The sequence below is a fragment of the Carassius auratus genome, chromosome 22 (assembly GCF_003368295.1).
Source record: "Carassius auratus strain Wakin chromosome 22, ASM336829v1, whole genome shotgun sequence".
In the NCBI taxonomy this organism is placed as follows: domain Eukaryota; kingdom Metazoa; phylum Chordata; class Actinopteri; order Cypriniformes; family Cyprinidae; genus Carassius; species Carassius auratus.
The window spans coordinates 31,723,100-31,749,675 of NC_039264.1; the positions used below are offsets into that span (position 1 = coordinate 31,723,100).

The 26,576-nt window shown below is 40.6% G+C and overlaps 1 protein-coding gene across 1 annotated transcript; it reads right to left on the bottom strand.

Annotated features, from left to right (window-relative positions):
* Positions 1 to 959: 959 nt before the first annotated feature.
* On the bottom strand, positions 960 to 16,672 carry LOC113040397 (uncharacterized). The gene is made up of 5 exons (XM_026198747.1): positions 16,567 to 16,672; positions 15,982 to 16,302; positions 3,055 to 3,366; positions 2,805 to 2,948; positions 960 to 1,408 (listed from the first exon to the last, which is right to left on the bottom strand). Exons 1-5 carry the CDS (start codon positions 16,637 to 16,639, stop codon positions 1,401 to 1,403), a joined length of 858 nt encoding a protein of 285 aa, XP_026054532.1. The 5' UTR covers positions 16,640 to 16,672; the 3' UTR covers positions 960 to 1,400.
* Positions 16,673 to 26,576: the final 9,904 nt, after the last annotated feature.

Consider the following 26,576-nt stretch of genomic DNA (forward strand, 5'->3'; position numbering starts at 1 on the left):
AGTTAAATAGTGTCTGTGCATTTATTTGCAATCAAGTCAATGATATCGCTGTAGATGAAGTGACCCCAATTAAGCAAGCCAGAGGCGACAGCGACAAGGAACCGAAACTCCATCGGTGACAGAATGGAGAAAAAAACCTTGGGAGAAACCAGGCTCAGTTGGGGGGTCAGTTCTCCTCTGACCAGACGAAACCAGTAGTTCAATTCCAGGCTGCAGCAAAGTCAGATTATGCAGAAGAATCATCTGTTTCCTGTGGTCTTGTCCTGGTGCTCCTCTGAGACAAGGTCTTTACAGGGGATCTGTATCTGGGGCTCCAGTTGTCCTGGTCTCCGCTGTCTTTCAGGGCAGTAGAGGTCCATTTGTCTAAAACGTCTTGTTGTTTCTTTTGATTAGCCTACTTTAGGCTCTTTGAATGAATGTCATTGCATAAAGGCTATTTTCATCTTTCACATTATGTCAAAAAGTAGTAAAGTCTATGCCAAACTACCTATTTTATGTAACTTTAAAATAGCTAGATCAGACAAATTTCACCTCTTTTTGGTGTAGAGTGAAAATTTTATATCATCAGAGTGTTTTGTTTTCAGAATGATGAAGACTGAGAACTATAGCTGCCCAAAATAGAGAAAGAAAAAATGTGCCCGGATCAATAAATTTGGGCTAAGCCCAGAATGTTTACAATGTCTGGCTCCGCCCCTGATCTGACTTACCTCTCAACATTTCTTATTTAATAAATTCTCAGAGGAACATCAATTTCCCCTTAAAGACCTCGAACATTTTTGGGGCACTTAGACATGCTTGCACTTCTTAGTTTTTTAAGACCTATTCTAGCAGTCAGAATCAAGTGTCATATATAATTAGAAACAGGATAATTTGATTTAAAAGTCCAAATTTTCCTTTTGTTTTCTCTATGAATAAATAATTTCCATAATTGAAAAATAAACGCAAGCAACAATTGGGTGTTTTTTTTTTTTTTAACTGTGTTCGTATAGATATTTAGTGAAAACAATTGGACAAATTGTGTTCAGAGTGATTTAGGAATAGTGGCCTGACTTTTAGCGCTCTTTTTGCTTTTCTCCTGTAAATGACTTTGTTTGTGTGTGAGAGTGAGGCAAACCATAACCATAGTGCCGCGCTTCAATCTAAACATGCAGAAAAAAATAACATATTACAACTGATGGCCACGGCTTCATATTGTGTTCTTACAATGATGCATTGCTAGAATTCATAAAGTTACCAGTCAACATTTTACTTGCATATGGCACAGATATTTCTTAGACATACAGGGCAAAAATAAAAGACTGAAAAATGGTTTGCTGTTTTAAGATCTCACAGCTGGATTCAGTGTAAAGAAGTATGATTATCTTCTAGTGACAACCCCTGCACACACCACATCATCCTCTTTAACATTCTGTAAAAAAAAAAAAAAAAAAAACACACAACAAATTATAATGATGATTATACTTTTGAAACATGAAAAATTTAACCGATTAGGTTTGAGGTCATACATATATATGTAACAGTGATCAGGCCCAGCTTCCTTGGAAACAGCATCAAATATTTTGATATGGTGTCGATACAAGTAACTTAGACTTAGACATATTTTCATTATAATTATATTACAGTGGACATTAATGACAAAAAGTTACAGAACTAAAGCATTTAGATGCTCAGAACCCAAGTACTTTTGTGTAATTTGTGATTTTGTTTAAATGCAGCAGTTTTATAAAGTTGGGTTGACTTTTGATTTGTGTTGATTATGTTTAGAGAACCCATTGTTGTTGTTGTTGTTGTTTTTCAGTTGTTTCAGAAAGTTCGAGGCTCTGATGTTGCTTATTAAAAATGCTGGACAGTGATGTCATCAGCTGACACAGGAAGTACTGCATCATTGTCTCATCTTCAGCACTATGGAAATATAAGTTCATTAATTGGACCTGTTGATCTGTTATTCTTCAGTTGTCATGGTGCCATCAGTGTCTTGAATATTATGTGCTATGAGTTAGTGTTTCTTAAATAATGGTCCTATGATTTTCACACAAATAACAAATGTTGTTGTTTGGTTTGTGTTTGTAAAACGATCTGTCACATACAAGTGCACAACTCTAAATCTGACTGCTAAAATCATGCAGAGATGCATAACATAAATTATCAATTAATTAATTCATTAATTAATTCACCAATTTCTGTGCATTTCTTTTGTAGAATGTTGTTTCAACGTGAGTGATCTCTTCTGGATGCATCTCAGCTGTTTAAACCAAAATGACAGATGAATTAAAATACTAAAACTCAGTCTTATCTAGGTTTTATGTAGTTTTATTATAACACATAATTAGTATCCTACATTTGTTTTTGTTCCAGAAACTGTTTTCACTAGGATATACATCACAATAGATAAGGGATATAATATTGCAACATTAAACAGTTTGGATTATAACAATGACCATATTTTGTATAAATAAATTACTCAGTAATCAGCCACAGTCAAAAAGATAATTGATAAATATTTCAGTTAATTCAATAAACAAGTTTGTGTGTGTGCTGCAGTTCTACACTACATACATTTCAAAGATGACATTCTTGTTTAAAGTGTTAATGCACAGAAATATGTTTAATGCTCACTTGTTTTTTATGATATTAATTTGAATTAATGTAGACATTTGTAGCTGTTTCACTTATACAGTTCTGAGACTTTATCATTAAAAATAAAGTTTTTTTTGGAGAAATATACAAATGTGTTTTGTGTGAGTGAGACAAGTAAAGAGCCATAAAAAGTATTATTTGTAATAACACTTGTTTGTAGCACTTGCCTTCTTGGTCAGTTTGTCTATTTTTCTTGCAGATGCAGAAGATCCCAATTGCAACTACAATCAACAGAGATCCAGCAACAGCAGAAACCAGCACTATCCGAGACACTGAATCTGGAGGATATGAAGGAGACTTTTCTGTAACAGCTAAGAGAATAGAGAGAAAATAATGTAAGTGGTTGTGTCAGTCTGATCTATAAAAAAAGAGAGACAACAGGTCAGTAAATGATCACTAAAGTCAGCGCTGCTGTACCTGAACATGGTTGACAGAGTTGAGTGATGTCCAGATGTGTGGTCTGGTTTCTGATGGGATTGTTGATCACACAGCTGTAGCTGTTTTTATCCTGATATTCCACCTCCAGAGGTAGAGAGAGACTGATGCTGAGATCAGACACACTGATGCTGGACAATAAACTGTTTCCTTTGTACCAGCAGAGAGTCACATGACCCACATTCACCACTGAACACAACAATGAACAATTCTGCTGTGATGAAGATGAAGATGATGATGATGATGATGAACATTGTGAAGAGTCTCTGCTGATGTCAGGAACAGGCAGACGAGCTGAAAAAGAAGCATCAGATTTCCCTTTTGATGTTTAAAAGATACTCTGTTTGAGATTCTTACATGATTAATAAGATGTTATTAAAAATAATAAGATAAAAAGAAAAACATTAACCCATTTGTGCCTAAAATTTCTGAATGGTTTCATGTATATAGGCATGTTAATAGTTTACTATGTGAACATTTTCTGCATTTATTTTACCCAGGTTTTAGTTTTTCCTGAAACTTATATTTGAATGTGCATATTTGCATATACAGTACAAATATGTTGTATGCACCACTTCAATGTCAAATTTGAATAGGAGGAGAGCTTCTGTCAACTAAGTCAAAATAACTGCTTTCAACAGATCAATCTTTATACATAAACAAATTTATTATGCATACAAGTCGAAAAACATTTAATGTAAACCCCCCAAAATTTGCATCTAGCTTATAATCTCTTGAATATGATAACACAACAAATACATTTGTCTTAAAGTGGTGGAACTGTAAACACCACACCAGCAGAGGGAGCCCTTGCCTGAGCTCTGACTGGTTCCACGTCCTTTGCTGCTTCTGTGATCACTTCCTGTTTGGCAGCGATTTAAGCATGGCCAGGCCAAACAGGCCCTTGTGAAGTATTGCCAGTTCAGCTCCCCTGTTTCAATAGATATTGTCTTTTGGATTTCCCTCTGTTTGCTGGTTGGACTGATTTTTTTTGTGTGATTTTGGGAAAATGCCTTGTTGATGCTAGAGGTCAGAGAAGAATGGGCAGACTGATAGAAGAGCAACTTTGATTGAAATAACCTCGTTACAATCGAGGTATGCAGCAAAGCATTTGTGAAGCCACTACACGCACAACCTTGAGGCAGATGGGCTACAACAGCAGAAGACTTTCACGGTTCATGAATCAGCTGCCTCACACTGAGGAGTCTACGTGAGTGTAATTGTGTAGGTATGGTTACTCGTTGTGTTGATTAGTGCCACCAGCTGTTAATTCCACTTCCTTTATATGCCCAATAATTTCCCTCTCATGTTGTCAGGTCGTTGTGGTTGTTCCTTGGTGTGTGTCCTGTTCTCGTGCCTCGTCAGCTCAGTTCTTCGTATGGATTTCGTTAGTTCTTGGTGTCGTCTGGATGTTCCACGGTTCCTGGGTTTTCTCTACACACTCTTCCTGCACCACCACCGGATCGCCATCTCGTCCCTGCTTCAACTACCACCTGAGTGTTTGTCCCCGACCTGTGTCTTTGCTTCTGACTTTCATTTATTAAACTGTGTTTACTTGCATCTTGCATCCTCCTGTTATTTCAGCACAGAAGGATCTGACCAAACCATGGATGCAGCAAGTACGTCCCAGCTCAGGGACTTCGTCGCTCACAGCATCTCACGTATGGACCAACAAGAGGAGAACATTTCGGGCACAGGTAGTGCGGTGCAAGCACTCGTGAAGCAGGTGTCCAAACTCACCCAACAGGTACAACTTCTACGGACTCCCATTGCGCTCCCCACACCGCCCGTTCCCCCACCACCAGCACCTGCATCAGCAGAGGGACCAGAGCCACACCTACCCACATCAGAGAGATATTCCGGTGAGCCTGAATTTTGCAGAGCATTCCTCACGAGATGTTCCATGCATTTCGCCTTACAGCTATGTACTTTTCAGAGCAAACAGACAAAGGTAGCATTTGTATTAACCCTGCTGTCAGAGAGAGCAGCGCTTTAGGGAACGGCGGTGTGGGAGAACGGACACGACTGCTGCACCTCGTTCCAGGCACTCTCCGAAGAAATGAAGAGAGTTTTCGATCGTGCAGTGGCGGGTAAGGAGTCGGCCAGATTACTCGCCGAACTGCGGCAGGGAGAAGGCTTGGTGGCGGACTTTTCCATTCGATTCCGCACCCTGGCCGCAGAGTGCCGTTGGAACGAGGAAGCGCAGTGGGATATGTTCCTGCATGGTCTGGCTGCCCACGTTCATAAAGTGATTTATGCCATGGACGCTGAACGGACTGACAGAACTCACTCTGAGAGTTGACACTCGTCTGAATCATGTGACCAGGTTGACACGCCCCAGCCGTTCACATCCTAGCTCAGAGAACCATCAGCCCGATGGTGCGACCGCGGTCAGCCGCCCATTCGACCACGAGCCCATGCAGGTGGGGAGAGCTCGGCTTTCCTGGGAGGAGAGGGAGAGGCGGAGATCCCAGGGACTTTGCCTATACTGTGGTCAGGCGGGCCACTTCATCCACTCCTGTCCGGTAAAAGAGCAGGCCCGGTAGTAAGTATGAGGCTACTATCAGGAAGACCTCATCACCACCATCGACACTCCTCCTGGTAAGACTGAGATGGCGAACGTTGACGCACTGCTCCAACGCCCTTTCGGATTTGGGAGCGGAGGGTAATTTCATGGATTTTAAACTGGCTGTTAAACTTCAGATCCCCATCACTCCTCTCTCGCACCAGATCACCGTCAATGCACTCAATTGTCAAGAACTTCCCAGGATTACACATTCCACTGAAAGTATCACCCTCATCACCTCTGGCAATCACTCAGAAAACCTCTCATTTCTAATTATGGACTCACCACTTGCACCAGTGGTTTTGGGACACTCGTGGATTTCCAAACACAACCCTCGGGTCGACTGGTGCACTAACACTATTTCCACATGGAGTAACCACTGTTACTCAGTGCCTGCCTCTCCCTCTGTGTCTGGTTCTGTATTTCAGAGTAAGTCAGCGGATTTGTCTTACGTGCCTGCGGAGTACCTCGACCTGAAGGAGGTGTTCAGTAAGTCCCGTGCTGCTTCTCTCCCTCCGCATCGTTCCTATGACTGTGCGATAGATCTACTGCCAGGTAAGACTCCGCCTAAGGGCAGACTTTACTCTCTTTCTGTTCCCGAGAGGGAGGCCATGAAGAAATATATTTCTGATTCTCTGACCTCTGGGTTCATCCAGCCTTCCTCTTCTCCTGCGGGGGCAGGGTTCTTTTTCGTTGGGAAGAAGGATGGTTATCTGGGACCTTGCATTGACTACCGAGAGCTGAACAACATCATGGTAAAGAATTCTTATCCTTTGCCATTGATGTCTTCAGCTTTCGAGAGGTTGCAGGGAGCATCCATTTTCACGATACTTACACAATGCATATAATTTGGTTCGCATCAGGAAGGGGATGAATGGAAAACAGCTTTTAATACCCCCAGAGGGCACTTTGAATATTTGGTTATGCCCTTCGGGCTTTCCAACAGCCCAGCGGTTTTCCAGGTACACGTGAATGATGTGTTGAGAGACATGGTAGATCAATTCATATATGTTTACCTGGATGATATATTGTTTTTTTCTTCATCTCTCCAGGAACATGTTCAACACGTCAGACGAATGCTCCAAAGACTGTTAGAGAATGGGCTTTTTGTCAAGGTGGAGAAATGCTCGTTTCATGCACACTCTGTTCCCTTCCTAGGGTACATCATTTCTTCTGAGGAGTGCGCATGGATCCTGACAAGGTTAAGGTGTGGTAGATTGACCAAGTCCAGATTCCCGTAAAGCCCTACAATGGTTTCTGGGGTTCGCCAATTTTTACCGGCGTTTCATTTGCAACTTCAGCCAAGTAGTCGCACCTGTGACTGCCTTGACCTCCCCCCGAACATCGTTCAGGTGGTCAAACATTACCGAGGCAGTGTTCAACAACCTCAAAAGTCACTTAGTTTCGGCTCCCATTCTTGTCACCCCTGATCCCACACGTCAGTTCGTGGTGGAGGTCGACGCGTCAGAGGTGGGAGTAGGAGCAGTGCTTTCACAACGCGCTTCCTCAGACGACAAGATGCATTCCTGCACGTTCTTTTCTCATCGACTATTGTCTTCTAAACATAATTATGACATTGGTAACAGAGCGCTGTTGGTAGTTAAGTTAGCGTTGGAGGAATGGTGTCATTGGTTAGAGGGTTCGGGGGTACCTCTTATCCTTTGGACCGATCATAAGAATCTTGAATACATCAGAACGGCTAAGAGACTCAACTCCTTGCATGCTCGGTTGTCTTTTTTTTTTTTTGGACATGTTGATTTTGTTCTCTCGTACCGCCCGGGGTCCAAAAACATTAAACCCGACTCTTTGTCTCGTATTTTTGATCCATCTGAATGCCCAGTCACTCCTGAGTGTATTTTACCTGAGAAAGTTGTCATCTCCACTCTGGTATGGGAGGTCGAATCGTGTGTGCTGGAGGGGTTACGGTCCGATGTTATTCGATGGGGTCATTGCTCCAACGTGGCTTGTCATCCAGGAGTGACTCGCACTAGTTTTCTAGTTAAGTAACGATTCTGGTGGCCATTAAAGGCTCGCGACATTCACGATTTTGTTTTTGACTTATTCAGTCTGTGACACTGGTAAGACATCTAACCAACCCCCAGACGGGCTACTTCGACTGCTGCCTGTCCCTTCGAGACCCTAGTCCCGTATCGATCTAGATTTTGTCACCCCCCTCCTGCCCTCCAATGGCATGATGGTTGTTTTAACCGCAGTGGACCGGTTCTCGAAAGCAGCACATTTCACCCCCTTGCCCAAATTACCTTCAGCCAATGAGACAGCGGTCACAGTCATAGATCACGTCTTTCGGTTACGTGGCCTCCAGATGGACGTGGTCTCTGAAAGGGGTTCCCAATTCATATCCAAATTTTGGCAAGAATTTTGAAAGCTACTGGGGGCCACGGTCAGTCTGTCCTCGGGCTATCATCCCCAGAGTAATGGTCAGTCTGAATGAGCCATTCAGGACCTTGAAAGAATTTTGCGATGTTTGGTTGCCAAGAATCTGTCACCCTGGAGCCAAAAGCTTTCTATGGTGGAGTACGCCCAAAATTAGTTACCATTGTCATCCACGCCATTCAAGTGTAGTTTAGGTTACCAGCCACCAATTTTTCAGAGTCTGGAATCCGAAGTCACGGTCCCCTCCGCTCACGCATTCGTCCAGAGGTGCCGCCGTACTTGGACTAGAGCCCGTGAGACTCTACTGCAAGCAGGGGGGCGCATGAAGGCCAAGGCCGATCGCCACCGGTCAAAGCCTCCCGTTTACTTCGTGGGTCAAAAAGTGTGGCTTTCTACCAAGAATATTCCTCTCTGCTTCGTGTCTAACAAGTTAGCTCCCAAATTCATTGGCCCGTTTCCTGTCACCAAGATTATTAGTTCGGTGACAGTCCGACTCAAACTCCCTTCTGCGTACAGGAGAATACACCCCACCTTCCATGTGTCTAAAATCAAGCACGTGTTTTATTCTCCCATTAATCCGCATGCCCATGGCCCCCACAGTCACCAGATCTCAACCCAATAGAGCATCTTTGGGATGTGGTGGAATGGGAGCTTCGTGCCCTGGATGTGCATCCCACAAATCTCCATCAACTGCAAGATGCTATCCTATCAATATGGGCCTTCTAAAGAATGCTTTCAGCACCTTGTTGAAGCAATGCCACGTAGAATTAAGGCAGTTCTGAAGGTGAAAGGGGGTCAAACACAGTATTAGTATGGTGTTCCTAATAATCCTTTGGAGGACTACATCAACCTTGCTCTGCAGTTGAGTGGCTCAGCCGTCAGGGTGGGGGTGCCTACCCCGGAGGTTCCCTCCAAGGTGGCGGGGCTCACTTCAGGCCTTCATGAAGTCCCAGAGGTGGCGGTGTCTGCTCACGATTCACCCGAGGCGGCGGTTTCTGCTCACAAGTCCTCCGAGGTGGTGGTGTCCGCTCACAGTTCCCCCGAGACGGCATCCGCTCACAGTCCCCCCACCGCTCACAGTTCCCCCGAGTCTGCGGCAGCGTCCGCTCACAGTTCACCCGAGGCGGCGGCAGCGTCCGCTCGCAGTCCCCGCAGGCGGTGGCGTCAGCTCACAGTTCTCCCGAGGCCTTTGCACTGTATTTGAGCTCCGTCACTATATTCTTTTTATCGACTTTTTTTTCTTTAAAATGTATTTTATACAATATCGTTTCCATTTTTTTATGTGTGAATATATCCTCTATCGTATTTTTCAAAACACAATCAGAACGCCTCATTATCACTAGTTTTATTTTGATCTCCCGGGTCCACTATTAGCTTATAGCCCGTTAGCATTAGCTAACCACGCTTGCATTGTTAATACTCTATTCTCACATGTTATCATGGCTTTACTCACTGTTACTTGCTTTAATGGCGGATTAATGTCTACCTTTGATTGCAGGTGAGGACACCGAATGCAGCTAGTGCTGAAGGCAGTGGAGAGGCAGATTCACGACCTGGAGGTGAGGCAGGCCCAGCTGAGAGAACGGAGATCCGCGCTGGAATCCTCGTGGGCTTACGCTCACAAGTCTGGGGTAAGTATACAGTGCCCTACTAACAGTCCCACCACGTCTACTCCATGTGTTTCTCTGCACAGGCCCGGTGCACCCAAGACGCGATATCCCGAGATGTCCTTCACTCCGGTGCCGGGACACCACGGACCCTGGGTGCATCCACAGTGGAGGAAGCGAGCCAGGTCCTGGGCGACGACTTCTCCCCCTCCGGTCTTCAAGATCTCCATCCAGAACCGCTTCGCTCCCCTCTGCGAGACGGGACGTGACGCGGTGATCATCGGAGACTCCATCGTCCGACACGTTCGTTCTACGTTAGCCGAAGGTAAAGTGCACACTCATTGTTTCCTTGGTGCTCGTGTTCTCGATGTTTCCGCGCAGATACGCGTGATCCTGAAGGCTGAAGAGAGCCCCAGAGCAGTCGTGCTTCATGCTGGGGTTAACGACACTACACTGCGGCAGACGGAGATGCTGGAGATCCCATGTATCAACGAGGACACGAAAGGTTCAGTAGACATGTTGCTTTAAATTAATGGTTGTTGTCATGGTGTAAAGAACAGAAACTGCTATTTGTTAAAAATTGGAATCTTTTCTGGGAGCGTCCTAGGCTTTTTCGTGCTGATGGCCTGCACCCCAGCAGAGTCGGAGCGGAGCTGCTCTCTGAAAACATCTCCAAGACACTTCGCTCCATGTGACTAGTAAGCCAATTCTCAAATAACTATTATGATGACTTTTGTTCCACCCGCTTAAATTATTAAGTACTTGCGCTGTACAATCTATTAAGACTGACATTTTTAGAAATCTACTGAACCACTGTGTAGTGGCATGTATTGATGACATCTTAATTTATTCCAAGTCTGAATCTGAACACATCCAACATGTCAAGAGCTTACTCTCCTGCTTGCTGCATAACCAGCTATATCAAGGCAGAGAAATGCAAGTTTCATTCCAAGCAAATGTCCTTCCTTGGGTACAGTATCAGTCATCAAAGTGTCAAGTTGCTTGAATCCAAGGTCAAAGCAGTCACAAACTTGCCTAAACCCACTGCAGTAAAATAACTTCAGAGATTTTTTCAGCTTGGCAAACTTCAACAGATGCTTCATTCTTAACTACAGTCTGATTGCACCCCCTAATGTCACTGCTAAAAGGCAAACCATCAAACCTCAAATGGACTGAAGAGCAGTAAGGCTGATGCTTTATCCAGACATCACGTTCCTTCAACAGACAATGTCACTCCTGAATCTATTCTTCCACCATCTGTTATCATTGCTCCAGTAACCTGGGACATTATGGAGGAGATTCAATGAGCCTATCAGCAAGAACCACCACCAGCAAACTGTCCCCTAAATAAAAACGTTCAAGATTTATGTCTCAGAGTCCTGCAATGGTTTCATATCTCTCATATGAGCTCGGGACATCCTGGGATTTCTCGCACTCTGCGTCTATTACAGAACTTCTTCTGGTGGCCATCGATTACCAGAGATCTGGTAATCTATGTCAAGACATGCCAAACTTGCACTTAATCCAAGACCCCCAAGGAACTACCTTCTGGTCTCCTCCAACCATTAACGATTCCTCAGCATCCTTGGCACTTATCCATAGATTTTGTCACAGACCTGCTAGGATTTTGTTTCTGACACAGGAACCCAAACTCAGGTTTGGAGAGCCTTCTGTAAGCAATTAAAAAAGAAATAAAAAAAAGTTATGTGACATACAGCCAAATATGGCAACCCATACTCAGAATTTGTGCTCTGCATTTAACCCATCTAAAGTGCACACACACACAGCATTGAACACACACAAACCATGAACACATACCCGGACAGTGGGCAACCATTTATGCTGCAGTGCCCAGGAGCAGTTGGGGATTCAGTGCCTTGTTCAAGGACACTTCAGTCGTGGTATTGCTGCCTAAGGACTCAAACCCACAACCCTAGGGTTAGGAGTCAAACTCTATAACCACTAGACCATGACTTCTCCACAAAGTTGTCAAAGACATCAATGTAAGCCTCACATCAGGATACCATTCACAGTAAAATGGAAAGTGGAAAGGTTGAACCAGGAGATTGGCAGGTATCTCAGAATTTATTTTAGTCGTCAATAGAACAGGTGGGTAGAATTCCTTCCATGGGCTGAGTATACTCAAAACTGTAATGTTAATAATTCTATAATGCCACACCAGCAGAGGGAGCCCTCACCTGATCGCTGACTGGTACCACTCCCTCGGCTACTTCTGCGATCACTTCACTTCCACAGCCATTTAAGCATGGCTAGGCCAAACAGGCCTTTGCGAAATATTGCCAGTTCCACTACCTTCCATAGCATTTTTATTGCCTTGTTTTCATTGCTACATCTATGATTTATCACCTGTTTCTCCGGATTTTGGCTTTTGGGTTTCCCTCGTGCTTGTCTGATTACGTTGATTTTTGACTTCTTTACCGGTGATCTGATTCCTGCCCCACACCTTGGTTTGTTGAACTGTTTGCTCATTAAACTTCTGCAAATGGATTCTAACAAAGCCTCGGCCTTACCCTCATTACAGAAAACATTGTGCAGTACATTAAGTTGCCCCAACAGGGAATTGTGTGTCAAAAAGTTACATTTAAATAAAGTAAATGAAGATAATATTACATCTATATAATAAAAAGATATACCTGAAAGAAAATTATGTATTTAACTGTTTGATTACAAACATTCTACAAAATCTTGTGCTCAACAGAAGAAAGAATCTCATAGGTTTGCAACTTGAAGATGACACAATGATGACACAATTACCATTTTTGGGTGAATTTTCTCTTAGTTTTAGTATAAGTAGACTACAAAGACTACTGCAGTTTTATAAATTACAAACATATTTGCATACTACACTATGTAAATATGTCAAATATCATGTTTAATGAATGGGCAAATATTAATTAGGTCAAATGGAACAATCCCTGACAAAAGTTCTTGATATTGCTATAATTAATTATGTTATTTTTTTAAATTAAATAATTATCATGTTAGGCTACACCCATGATTGTTTATTTATTTACTTATTGAGCATGCAGGTATTTTCAATCTTAGAGGTGTGTTAGTGAAATGAAAATAAAGAAATAAAAATAAATAGAACAAAGAAAATATATCTGTACAATAAAAATGCATACCTGAAAGAAAATATATTTGTTTAGGCCAATAGTATTCAATGGCTGACTGTAGTAGGTGATTTTGTATAATAATCTAAATGTACACTCATTACTTGTTTGAATTTATAATCAACATTATAAAGTTACTAGTCATAAAACAATGAGGGTCCTTGACCAAACAAGAATGAAACACATACAAACTGGAAAAGGGGGCCTCAGTATTTTGCCCTTTACAAGACATAATGTCCTAAAAGCAAGAAAACGATAATCTACAGCAACTTATCCCATGTGTTAGCCATTTATCTTTCAGTTCTTCCTTTTGTGTGACTGACTGAAGTTAGTAAACTGCTGATGTTACTTAAAAACTTTAAATCCCCACCCCCCATGGCAAAAGAAGAAACAGAAGTGGGGCTGTAGAGCCTGGAAAGATTACTCTCTCACTTCCTTCTTTTGACATATTTATTCCATATTAAATTAAGGGAATTAACTGAGAATGTAAAGTGTCGATACTACAATTTGGTTGAATAAAGCGCGAGGTGTTATGCTTTGGCTAGTGGCTGCACATCAGCTGCCTGACAAAGTTGCAAAGCCGATGATGATTGACTGGGTGGGTGGTGCCATACTTGTAAAGACTTTATCCACGTCTGCCTCAAGCAACTCAAATCTTATGAACCACTTCACATCAACACATGCTAACATGTTACTATACTGAATATTTAATGCTGTGTTCACACCAGACGCGACTTGTATGGAATGACATTTGTTTCAATAATAATGAACGAAACTTTATAAAACTGAATGTAACTTTTTCAGAAACTATCAAAAATATGCCATTACAAAAGAAGAAAAACACAATGAAACTGAAAAAAATTAACTCAGTCGCACAAATTTAACAGGCTCTTCAAATATGCTTCATTCTTTGATAATGTTTTTCAAAGATTAGTTTTCGCTAATCAAGGATTTTGAATTCATTTGCCACAGATTCCGCTTACGTTTCGCAGTTTTTGTGTTTTGACACAAACCTCTCGTGGGGGCGGGGTTAACAGTGATCTACTCTGATTGGATAGTGAGCTTTTGATGGACAGGTGCTCTCTGACCGGGAAGTACAGATGCCACTCAGTGGCGTGCATATTGGGAAGCTCTCGTGATTGTGATTTGTATTACTTAATATGTAAATACTATTTGACCTTCGATCGTCTCAGTCTGTAAAGATGAGTTCTTGTCCTTCAAGGCAGCTTGACGTAAGCTTGTGTTACTGAATGACAATAATAACCCACAAAAAACTGTAGCACACTGTAACATGAAAAACTTGTATCGATGTTATTGGTTACTTCAGTAACACAAGCTTACTTCAAGCTGTCTTGAAGAACAAGCGGAGGAGGAAGATAATGCCGCTCCGTGTCTCTGTCTAGTTAGATAGTGTTCTGTTTATTGTGCAGTAACTTTAGGCATAATATACAGTTACAGTTTCCCTTTGTTTATTTTTACCCAAGTTTAAATTTGTTTGTCTTAATTTTGTACTTGAATTCTATTTTCAATATTTATTTTTATATGTTTTTATTTCTATGCATATAATATGGCAGGCTGCAATCTATTGAGTTCAAATAAATACAGCATTATCTAAAATACTTGTGTTTTTATTCTTCAATCAGTTAATATAAACATCTTATATATTATCTTATATATTAAAGATGTTATAGGAAGTAATGGCGTTATAGAACATTAAAAAATAACGTTACAGTTACTTTTACAATGTGGTAACTGAGTTACTAACTCAATTACATTTTGGTTATCATTAGTTAATGCAATGTGAATTAGCATGAACTAACCATGGATAACTGTCTTTTCATTAACATTAACAAAGGTTAATAAATACAGTAATAAATGTATTGTTTCATTAACTAATGGACCATTATTCTGTAACGGATATGCAGATCATCGATTCATGGGTTAAATTCAGGCATACAAATGAAACCCTTTTTGCACTAAATGCCTGGCCTGGAGCCAGCCTGGCTGGACTTAAATTATTTACGATACCCGTGCGAGCCACAAAGGAGATACGCAACCAACCAAATCTTGGTTCCAAAACCAAAACCTTTCTTAAAGTTCCTTACTTTTGTAAGTCCTTATTAATATGTATTTTTAATGTTTGTGTATTGCATAAAAATGGTTAATCCTGGGTAAATGGTTAAAATGCTGACTTATAAGTGGAAATGTTCTCCTCAGTCTAACTCTTTCTCAAATAGTCATGTTTATGTAACCCCCACACCTTGGCAGCTTCATAAACCTTTATGACCCCTGGGCAACATGACAGTAGAGAAGCCAAATCACTGGTTTCTTTTCCCAATGCATTCTAAACTATTACCTTTTTGTTTTTGTGTTTTCTAAATGTATTACGTATTTCTTTTTGGTACATTAGATGTTTCCCATATAAATTGGGACTGTCTGCAATTTATTAGCGTGTGTTAATCTTTAATGTGTGTAATTCTGCATTTGAATGTAACTTCGTGTTTCTATCAGTTATATATATGTACTGTTTGGTGTTCTTGTAATCGTCATGCTTTGACAGACCCATTTATCTAAAGCAAAGTAATGAAAAATTTATTATTCTGGAATTACGAACTTGCTAGAATATCCCTATTGAAATCTGACTAGGCCTTGGGCCGCGCTTTCCTTGAATTATAAGAAGTGATAACTTTATTGAAAATTGATAGGTCAATCTGGTTTGCTGGACAAACCACTGTTTGATTTGCAGTAATTTACAGTAAGATATATCACAATAATTGATATGAAGAATGGAATATTGACATATTAATGAGTAAATTACAGTGCCCTGTGATTAGTTATTGGTATAGGCAATTGAGCTATTTTTCATAATCAATAAATTTTATGTAACTGTCATCTCAGATATATATTAATCATATTCCTGATTAATTATTCAAATTCCCTATATATCATTTGAGTTAATTATTATGCACTACTCATTGTTGTTACAATTCTAAAGTGGTACTGAAAATCCTTTATTTGGTTGGTTAAACATGGGTAACATTTAGGGAAATACTTAGAAAAGGAAAATGAAAAATATACACTGCGGCAACTATAGTTGCTGGTGGGCTTAAATGGGTTAAATGGCTTGGAAAAGGAAAATCTGAATTAAATGTGTATCTCAGATATATTAAATCTTTAACAAAATAAAATAAATCAATATTTAACTCACCATAGACAGTGAGACTGAATCTCTTTCTCACACTGTTGCTCTGTAGTTGATAGAGTCCAGTGTGTTCAGTTCTGGTGTTTGAGATGATCAGAGATCCAGTTTGATGATCCAGCTTCAGTCTGTCTCTGAATCTCCCATCAAGAACATCATCATATACAGTGATCCTGCTGGTCATTACATTTATTTTAGCTATTAAAATGTTTTCAGATCCAAACTTCCACAAAATCAGATCATCATCCATTATTTCAGTGAGACCAGAGTATAGAGTGACTGAATCTCCCTCTGTCACTGACTCCGCTGCATCTAAATTAGCAAACACACCTGAAGAACAAAGTTTTTCACAAATTAAAAGTTAAATAATTTGATGGTGGCTTAACTAAAAGATAGTTTTTACTATTTAAAAGCCAAATTAAAAACAAACTGGAGAACAGCACAGACAATGCAATGAGCAATAAATTAACAGACAGACAAAAATGAGAAAACTGGAATGCTGGAGAAAAAAAAACACCATTTAGAAAGCTGAGCTCCATGAAACAACAAAATAGATAAAGAAATAAAAATGCATATAAAACAATTATAACTTACCGACTAGATGCCACAAACACAAGTGGATCAAAACAACATGAACCATTTTCTTCAAGATTACAACACTGGTCATTTCTGCATTTCTGATAACGGACTACTTCGACATGAACTAGTGTGCATTTAAATCGAGAAGCACTGGGCTGCAGGCTGCAGATCGAGGAACCTACTCTGATTGGTTCAATCGTCTTTCATACACAGCAAAATCTCCAGTGATAATTTAACACTCTAAGTGTGGAGTCTGTGGACTCATATAAACTCTGAAGCAGTGTTAAAAGTAAAACACTGAAGCAGAGTTGAAGTTAATGAGATAATTAAGAAATTAATTGGGTCATGATTGACCATTATTGAAGACACCTGATGTTAATAAGCAGACTCACCAAACGAGAAAGTCACCATTATAGTGGTCAGTGTTTGATTTGGTTGGGATCTTGAACCTTCAGATGTTTACTTTAGACTTTGTGTTGCTGTGGTAGCATAATTATAACATACAGACCAGAGCAAAGGCAATCATGTGTGCTATTGATTGTGGTTTGAACTAATTGTCATGTAGTGATCTGAATGCGTGAGTTCAGGTTTAATTAATGTATACATAAATTAAGTGAAAAAAAAGATAGCAATCCATCATTTTTGGCACAATATGACATGTTTTTAAAAGTTAGTTCTACAAAAAGAAAAAAATGATTAGTTTAGAAACACAGACATCAAGAATCAGCGTGAGCATCACAACAATGGTGACCATCAAAAAAGCATGTTGTAGCCAATAAAAACTCATCCATGGCTCCCATCATGCATTGCGGCATGAATAAATTATAAGCTGAACTGTCTTTTTAAGTTTTTATTCTAACTATATTTTATTTTTGCTGTTTTTATGTGAATTTTTAATATCTAGTTTTGTGATGTTCAGAGCAGATCTGTTAATCTGGATATGCTGTTTGTTACCGTTGTTGAGATTCATACGCTGATTCTTGTTATCTGTGTGTGCCTAAAATAAAGACTCTTTAATTTAAAAAAAATAAAAAATCAGAATCACTTGCAAGAGATGGCTACAAAATGAATAGAAAATGCAGACGCTTTCATTGTGGAATCAAAGCTGTTACAATCAATAGTGGACGTTTTATTTAGAGAAAACACTGTAAATTAGTTCAGTAACACAGGTCAAACAACGATTACATAAAACATAATCATCACCACCCAATGACTTTTGCTCTTGACTTGCAAAACAAATTTTTAAAGTAAAAAGCCACAAGCCAAGATCCCAACTAAAGAAAACACTGACCACTATAATGGTGACACACAAATTGTGATTTTTCTCGGTTGGTGATTATGTTTGTTAACATCAGGTGTCTTCAATAATTCTCAATCATAACTCAATTAATTTTTTAATTATCTCATTAACTTCAACTCTGCTTCAGTGTTTTACTTTTAACACTTCTTCAGAGTTTATAGGAGTCCACAGACTCCACACTCAGAGTGTTAAATTAACACTGGAGATTTTGCTGTGTAGACTTACATGATAGGAAATGTGTGCGTAGTTGGTGTAGGACGGAGAATGCTGTTTAAAAAGCTAAAAACACTGTACAGTTTTATAAAGCCTTCATAATGCACAAAAGAAGAAAAAAAAAAACATTGGCCTATAAATTGCCATGTCCCTGAAATAATTGTTTTGTTAAATTAAGCTGATATTTAGGCTAACATACGAATATATTAAATTAATTGGGTTTATTATCCACAGTAAGATGATCAGGTCTTCAGATAGAAGAATGAATTATGAATTATGAATTAAATAATTTTACTACATTGCAAAACATAGACTTTTTCTCCCCTTTATTTCAGGAAAATATGCTGCTCCTCGTTATTTGAAAGTGAAGAAATCGATAAACTTTTATTTCTATCGGCCAGTGATGATTCTGAAAGGACATTCCTGTAAACCGTAACTATAGTAACGATCACAATTTCATGATAATTGTGCTCTTATTTTAGTGCAGTCTCACAGCCACTGTCAAATATTGAGATAAACTTTATAAAGTATCATCTATTTATATTAAATTGGTATCTTCTCCGATTTCCATTTTGTGACCATTGAGACGATTCTTTTCAATCAGCTGGAATGATTCCGGACATTCTTTGTTTAATGTGGCTTAATGCATTAAAACAGTGTTTTTAAAAGACCAATCTCAGTAAACAAATTAATAATAAAGCATCCTATTCACTGACAGGCAGATGAGTCCAGAATAAGAATGCAATGTGTTTATTTACGTGTTGAGCGTTTTCCTCCCATAGAAAACCATTAGACTAAAAGGAAAACGCGTAATGTGGCTTAATGCATTAAAAAGTGTTTTAAAAAGACCAAACTCAGTAAACATTATTAATAACACATTTTATATACAGACAAGCAGGTTATGGGTGGAAATTAAATGCTTTGTGTTCGTATTCTGTGCTCATATCTGCTTGTCTGTAAATAGAATGCTTTATTAATAATTTGTTTACTGAGTTTGGTCTTTTTAAAACACTGTTTTAATGCATAAAGTCACGTTAAGCGTGCTTTTAGAATGTCCCAATCATTTATTTGTGAATTCGACTAGTCCAGAAGATTAAACTTGCAGCAGCTAACATCTCTTGATTCAATAAATCAGACATGACTCAAGTTAACAATAAAAAATTGCATTATAGTAAAGGCTTTGTAAAACTGTACAACGTTTTTTGCCTTTTAAACAGCATTCTCCATCCTACACCAACTACGCACACATTTCCTATCATGTAAGTCTTTGAAAAACGATTGAACCAATCAGAGTAGGGTGTACTTGTTTAAATCCAGCCCTAAATGGGAATTAACCACTCTTCTGCTCTCTTCTGCACTCAAGCTGTGAGCATATATATTACAGCCACAGTATATTCACTGAAACTATATATTATATTATATTATATTATATTATATTATATTATATTATATTATATTATATTATACCCCTGCTGCCAGTAAATTACTGTTATTTAACGGCACAATTTTTTACTGTGTGGGTTTGGGTAAGTTGATGAGATTTGAGTAAGTGGATAAGATGCACCATGAACATCTGATGGAATCAGATTCAAAACCATGTGAAATAAATCATTTAAAAACAAATTTAATAATTTCCTTTTACAGACAGTTATATTTACTTTCTTAAAGTTAACTTTAACAACATGAAAACAACCAAATGAAGTTTAAATTTCAATATGTAATTATTTGCATTTCTGAAACAATATGTTGAACACCAAAGTTGTAGCCTTTCTAAAAAAAGACTAAACAGAGAGTTTGTTGGTCAATAGTGATTACAGGTGGAAATATATTTTTTATATATTTGTATTTGTTTTCATAGCAATATCTGGCAACACTGTCAAAACTTAAACTGGTAATCAAAAGAGCCCACAGACATGTTATTGCTGACAGGATACCACATCCGGTAAGGCAAACACAGAAAAGAAAAAAACATCACACATTGTGATATTATCTGTCAGAAACATTATCAACGCTATCAAAACAGTAGCATGTAACACTTGTGCAGAGATCTGTAGAACAAGAATGTTGTTTTGGGACACAATGCATCCCTATAAAAAAGAGAGGTATCAATTAAATATATAGTAGAATCAGGATTAAACAAACAAATTTGATAGTTAATTAAATAAATAAAGCAAAGGAATAGGCGAACACAAAAGCTTTTTTTTTTTCTTTTTTTTCTTTTTGTCATGGGAGCTAAACAAAGCAACCAGAAATAGAGCTTGGGTGAACATGAAATAAAATTAACATTAAAATAAAACATGAATAGAGACAGGACAAACATTCAGAAAAAGAAGAATGTCAGAAACAAATAAGGCTGTTTGCGCAGATTCTTTGCATGATGAAGGCACCTCCATTTGAGCACGTGAAGATGACGCAGAAGGGCACTTCAAGAAAGTTGTTTGGTTCCCTACATTTTTTAACCCTTCAAAGCTCTCAATCTGGTGGATAAACCCTTTGAGGGATTAGAGCATACCAGGCTTGTTCTCAAGATCCACAAGTACAGAGTACTCATGAAATTGCCCAGATGTGTCCTTGATATCGAGAATGCATCAAGTGCAAAGTCAGTTTCTATACATACATATACATGCACTAACATTTGTATAGCATTTATGTACAAATAAAAAAGTTCCTGTGCAAAACTAAACTTGTAGTTAGGCACTGGTTTGGTATAACAAAGTCATTTTCATTCTGTGCAGGGCACCACCACCCCTCTCGAATCAATGTAAATGGTACGACCCTCAGTTCAGGTGCTTCAGCTGCGGACCAGCGGTGAATCAGTTAATAAGACAGGAGCATAGACAGTAAAATAAGACAGGAGCTGGAGTTAGCCGTGATATGAACTAGGAAGACAGGGGAAGAGTCATGTCTTTCCTTACGAAAGGAAAATCAGGGCCTCAAAAACGAAAAGAAACGAAGATTAAAAAGAGAAAGGCAAATGAGGGCAAGCAGTTGCTCACTCAGTTTTTTGAAAAGAAAGGTGAGCTCCAAATGCATAATCGAGCATTGACATTGTTTTAACATAAATATCTACTCTTGGAGGAGTTCTCCCCAGAGTCAGAAGTTTACATGAAAACACTGTATATTTCCCTCCATTGTCAAAATCTAACACCCGCGAACACACGTCGTTAGCGCCTATTTTACCGCATTGTTATGCAAATTAGCTCGCACACGCTCAGGATTGTTATCAGTTTAATGCACATCTTAATGAATGAAAATTACTTATTTTAAAACGTAAAGACTGAATGTCTAGTTTGGTGGTTAGTGTACCCTGTGATTCTATAGTCTGCATTTATTTTAAACAGACAAGTAATCAGCAATTAACTTGTACTTAGCCTACACTTTAAAAAAGGTATTATGACAATAAATGATATTTTCGCAACCATTTGAAGCCATATATTTCATTTTCAGACCCTGCAGCAGCAGGCCCCTCATCATGGCCAGGTGAAAGCAGTAACAGTGAGGTGGATGTGACAGTGAGACAAGGTGAGCTTTTAGCGGAATTGCCTGTTTTAACACTTAGTAATTAGTAATTAAGTGTTAAGAGGAAATAAGCAAAATGGGTACATTGTTATTGTACACATTTAAACTTTAAAGGGGCAGTTCACCCAAAAATGAAAATTCTGTCATCATTTACTCTCCCTCAAGTTGTTCCAAACCTGTATGGTTTCCTTTCTCCTGCTAAAAACAAAAGAAGATAATTTAAAGAAGGTTGGCAATTAAACAGTTGCTGGTCCTCATTGACTTCCATAGTATTTTTTTTCAATGGGGTCAATGGGGTCCATCAGTCGTTTGGTTACCGACTTTCTTCAAAATATCCCACCCATTGATATCAATATGGTATTTGGTACGGGGGCCCAGCAAGATGGTTTGTACCCAGGGCCCAAAATTTGGTGCTACGCCCCTGGAGAGAGGTAATGGGCTATGCCAGGCTCTGTGGAGAGGGTGACAAAAGGATTGTGAGGTTTGTGAAACATGAAATGTGGGGTGGATCCGATACTCAGGGGGAATGTGTAGTTTGAAGGTGACTGGGCTGATCTGCTCTGCAATGGTGAATGGGCCAATGAATCTGGGACTCAGTTTGCTGCACCGTAGACGCAGGCGGATGTCTCGGGTTGACAGCCAGACCTTCTGTCCTGGTTGGTATGCTGAGGCTTCAGAGCAGCAAAAGGTCGGCTGTCATCCTGCGTCTATGTAGGGCCCATTGTAACTGATGGTGGGCCGCGTGCCAGACCCTCTCGCTCTCTCGGAGCCAGTAGTCGACAGATGGTACGTTGGAGGGTTCACCTGACCATGGGAAGAGTGGTGGTTGGTAGCCAAGCACGCACTGGAACGGGGTGAGTCCGATGGAAGGTTGATGTAGGGAGTTCTGTGCGTACACGGCCCACCCTAGGAACTGGTTCCAAGAGTCCTGGTGGCCATGGCAGAAGGTATGGAGGAAGCAGCCAATCTGCCTCTCCATCTGCCCATTGGACTGAGGGTGGTATCCAGACGACAGGCTGACAGCCACACCTAGGAGGGACTGGAAAGCCCTCCAAACTCAGGAGATGAATTGGGGGCCTCTGTCGGAGGCGATGTCCTGAGGGATGCCAAAGTATCGGAAGACATGGTTAAACATCATTAGGCGGTCTCCATGGCCATGGGCAGTCCTTTCAGGGGAATAAGACGACAAGATTTAGAGAATCTATCAACAATTACGACAATGCATGTATGATTATCTGAGAATGGTAGGACAGTGATGAAGTCCACCCCTAGGTGCAACCATGGGTGATTAGGAACGGGCAGAGGGAGGAGTTTGCCAGATGATAGGTGATGTGGGCTCTTCGAGATGGTGCATTCCTTACATCCTTGCACTTAACTTTTGATGTCAGAAGCCATGTTGGGCCACCAGAAGAGTTTCCTCAGCAGCAAGAGGGTTTCATTGACCCCAGGGTGGCCAGTGCCAAGTGATGTGTGAGCTGAGTGGATGAGTGGAATGCGCCATGTCCTGGTGATGTACTGCAAGCCCAGTGGACAAGCCGGTGGGGCGTGGTGGAGGAATTGGAGGAGGGCAGAGTTTTGGCTTACCAGGTGATGGGGCTGACGATGACCTTTTCAGGGAGTATGGTTTCGGGTTCCTCCAGGTTTTCTTTGGGAGTGTAACAATGCAATAAAGCATCAGCTTTGACATTTTTGGCCCATGAAGGCCTCCTTAAGGGAATTAAATGCCTCAGTGGCGGCTGGGGTCCAGGACAGAGACTTGGGCTTGTTGCGGAGAAAACTGGTGAGTGGGTAGGTGATGGAGCTGTAATCTTAAATGAATCTGCAGTAGAAATTGACAAAGCCGAGGTATCACTGGAGTTCTTTTTTACGATGGTAGGAGTGGGTCAGTTCCCGGATGGCGTCCACCTTCCCCTCGTCCATCCCGATGCCACTGCTCTCGTAATATCCAAGGACATATCCGAGGGCTGACAGAAGGGGAACTTTTCTGCTTTGAGATACAGCTGGAATGCCCTCAGGCATTGCAGGACCTCCGCAGCATGGTGGCGATGTTCCGCTAGGCTCAGGGTGTAGATGAGGATATCATCAATGTATACATCACCATGAATACATCTTCTACTCAAGGCTTTACCAGTTATAGAATGGACCTTGTAGGCTGACAGCATTGTCATGGTAGTGAGATTGAGCTGCCGGCAGAGGGTGCCAGAGATTAAGTTGCTGGCATACCCAGAATTGTGGAGTGCGAAAACTGGAAGAGAGATCTTCTTGTTCTTTGTGCTTATTTGGCGGTTCACATTCTTAAAAAGAGCATTACCGCCATGGAAGAGAGATGTCGGCGGCAGTAAGTGTCACTATAGTGGTGAGTGAGTTTCATTTGATACTTCGAAGGGAAAATGGTAAATGGTAAATGGACTGCATTTATATAGCGCTTTCAACAGACCCATGTCCATCCAAAGCGCTTTACAAGTTGCCTCACATTCACCCACTCACACACTCATTCATACACCGACGGCGGTGCCAGCCATGCAAGACGCTATCCAGCTCGTCAGGAGCAGCTGGGATTAGGCATCTTGCTCAAAGACACCTCGACACTTGGTCAGATGGAGCTGGGGATTGTACCACCAACCTTGCGGTTTGTAGACAACCTACATGAACCACTGAGCCACTGCTGCCAAACAGCCAAAACAATGGCACTTACCATGGCACGAGGGGGTCGGACGGGGCATAAAGAGATGGTATGCCCCGGGGATCCACAATAGAGACAGAGATTATGGGCCAGCCATCTTTGCCGTTCTGCAGCAGAAAGTCTGTTGGAATCTACTTGCATGGGCTCACTGGCTGGTTCTGGGAGCTGACAGTCTCTGGATGGCAGAGGGGTGAGTTGGTATACAACTGGCCCTGGTGCTCTTCGTCACACAACTGCATACGTGTAGCGAAGTGGATGGAGAGTTGGATGAAGCGTTCAATCCCGATGATGTCCTCGTATGCAGCGAGATGCAACCGCACTCAAGGATCCAATCCTTGATGGTAGGTGGTCAGCAAGGCTTGCTCATCCCATCCACTAGTGGCCGCGAGAGTCCTAAATTTAAGAGCATATTAATTCACAGGCATTTCTCCTTGTTTTAAATTATAGAGTTTCTCACCAATGGATGAATCCCAGGCAGGTCTGCAGAAAACCTCCCGGAAGTGATCAACGAAGCTATAATAGGACTGGAATTATTTTGGGTCCAAATGGAAACAGCCCACTGAAGTGCTTTACCTTGCAGCTGGGAGAATAAGAAGTCTACCTTTGATCTCTCTGTGGGGTACAAGTGTGGTTACATCTCCAGGACCAGCGAGCATTGGAGTAGGAATCCGCTGCAATGGTCCAGTCTTCTGTTACGGTAATTAGGGACAGGAGACTGGAATAACAGGAGAACATGGTTTATTGAGGCACAAGCAGAGGAGCAGGTAGTGAATGGTGAGCAATGGGTGAGGGTATGGCGCTGGAGGTTGGAGTGATTAGTTATTCCGGAGGGTAGTAACACAAGACAATGGAGACAGATGACACAAACACACACGATGGAGACAGGAAGAAGCTGGAGATCGCTGGAGAGAGGTAAGCAGGGTAAATGGTTAGTCCTTCAGAGTATGCAGGTCGGTACTGATCTAGTTGCGAATGAGACCGGATGGTGACTGAGTGTGTGTGTGTGTGTGACTTTTCTAGGAGGGCTTGATTGCAGGTGGGTGTGATTAGTATTCCGGTGAGGGTGTGCACTGTGATTGGTTGGTGTTGGAGCCTGGCGTGTCTGGCGTGTGTGACGTACTTCCAGCTATAACTTAATATTGAAAAGACATGGTTTTATGTTTGCGGTCCTCCTTTCTGTCTCTCACTCATAGCAATCTAAGGTTGGAGGGGTGTGTTTAAGGATATTCAGCCCAATCCATCAAACTGACGTCATCAGAAAAGGAATGCCATTCCAGAGTGCAAGTAAATGTTCAGATTTTGATTAAGGACAAACTTTTATTTTTCAACTGATTCACTGATTTTACATCAAAACTAGCAATGTGCGCTAGTAAAGTAAATAAAGTCAATTTTAATTTAATGTAGACTTTAATGCTCTTTAATGCTTAATGCCATATGGTGTAAATGCATGAATGCAAAAATGAAACCAAATTTTTAAAATACATTTTCAGTCATTTCATAAATGATTAATTGACATTTTCTCTATTTTCTTTTTATTTTTTTTATTTTTTTGCAGTTTACTAAATTATGACTTAATGAATTATCATTTAAATAAAAAAAAAAATCCTTTGTTTTTAATCTTACAATTTGCGCTATGGGCTGTACCATTAGCACAGGGTTGTGGTCGCATACTGTTTCACAAACGCTTAACGTGGCTTATATATCCTACTAAAAATGTGACACTGGAGGACACACTTTATTAATAATAAACATACAGGCTTATATTTACAGACAAGCAGAATAACCCAGAACATAAAAGTAAATTGGACTAAATTGCACGTTAAGTATTTTGTGCCCCATTGAAAACCTAAAGAAAATATGTGGCTCACTGGATGAAGACAGTGGTTTAAAGGGGGGGGTGAAATACTCCTTCCTGTTTGTCACAAGTTTCGGAAAGTTTTTTTTTCGAGTATGGCTCTGTGTGACGTTAGATGGAGTGGAATTTCCTTATATGGATCCTAAGGGCACTTCTGCCGGAAGAGCGCGCGCTCCCGTATAGCAGAGCACTGAGAGGCTGAGCACAGACATTCACTGATCAGAGCGAGAGCGTCGCGAAAAGTCACAAAAGAAGTGTGTTTTTGGTTGCCAGGGCAAGACAACCCTGCACAGAGTACCAAAGAAAAAACAGCATTAAGGGACCAGTGGATGGAGTTTATTTTTAAAGAGCATCAACGGAGTTGTGCAAGTGTTTTTGTTTGTTCCTTGCATTTTGAAGATGCTTGTTTTACAAACGAGGCCCAGTTTGACGTCGGATTTGCACATTGTTTATTT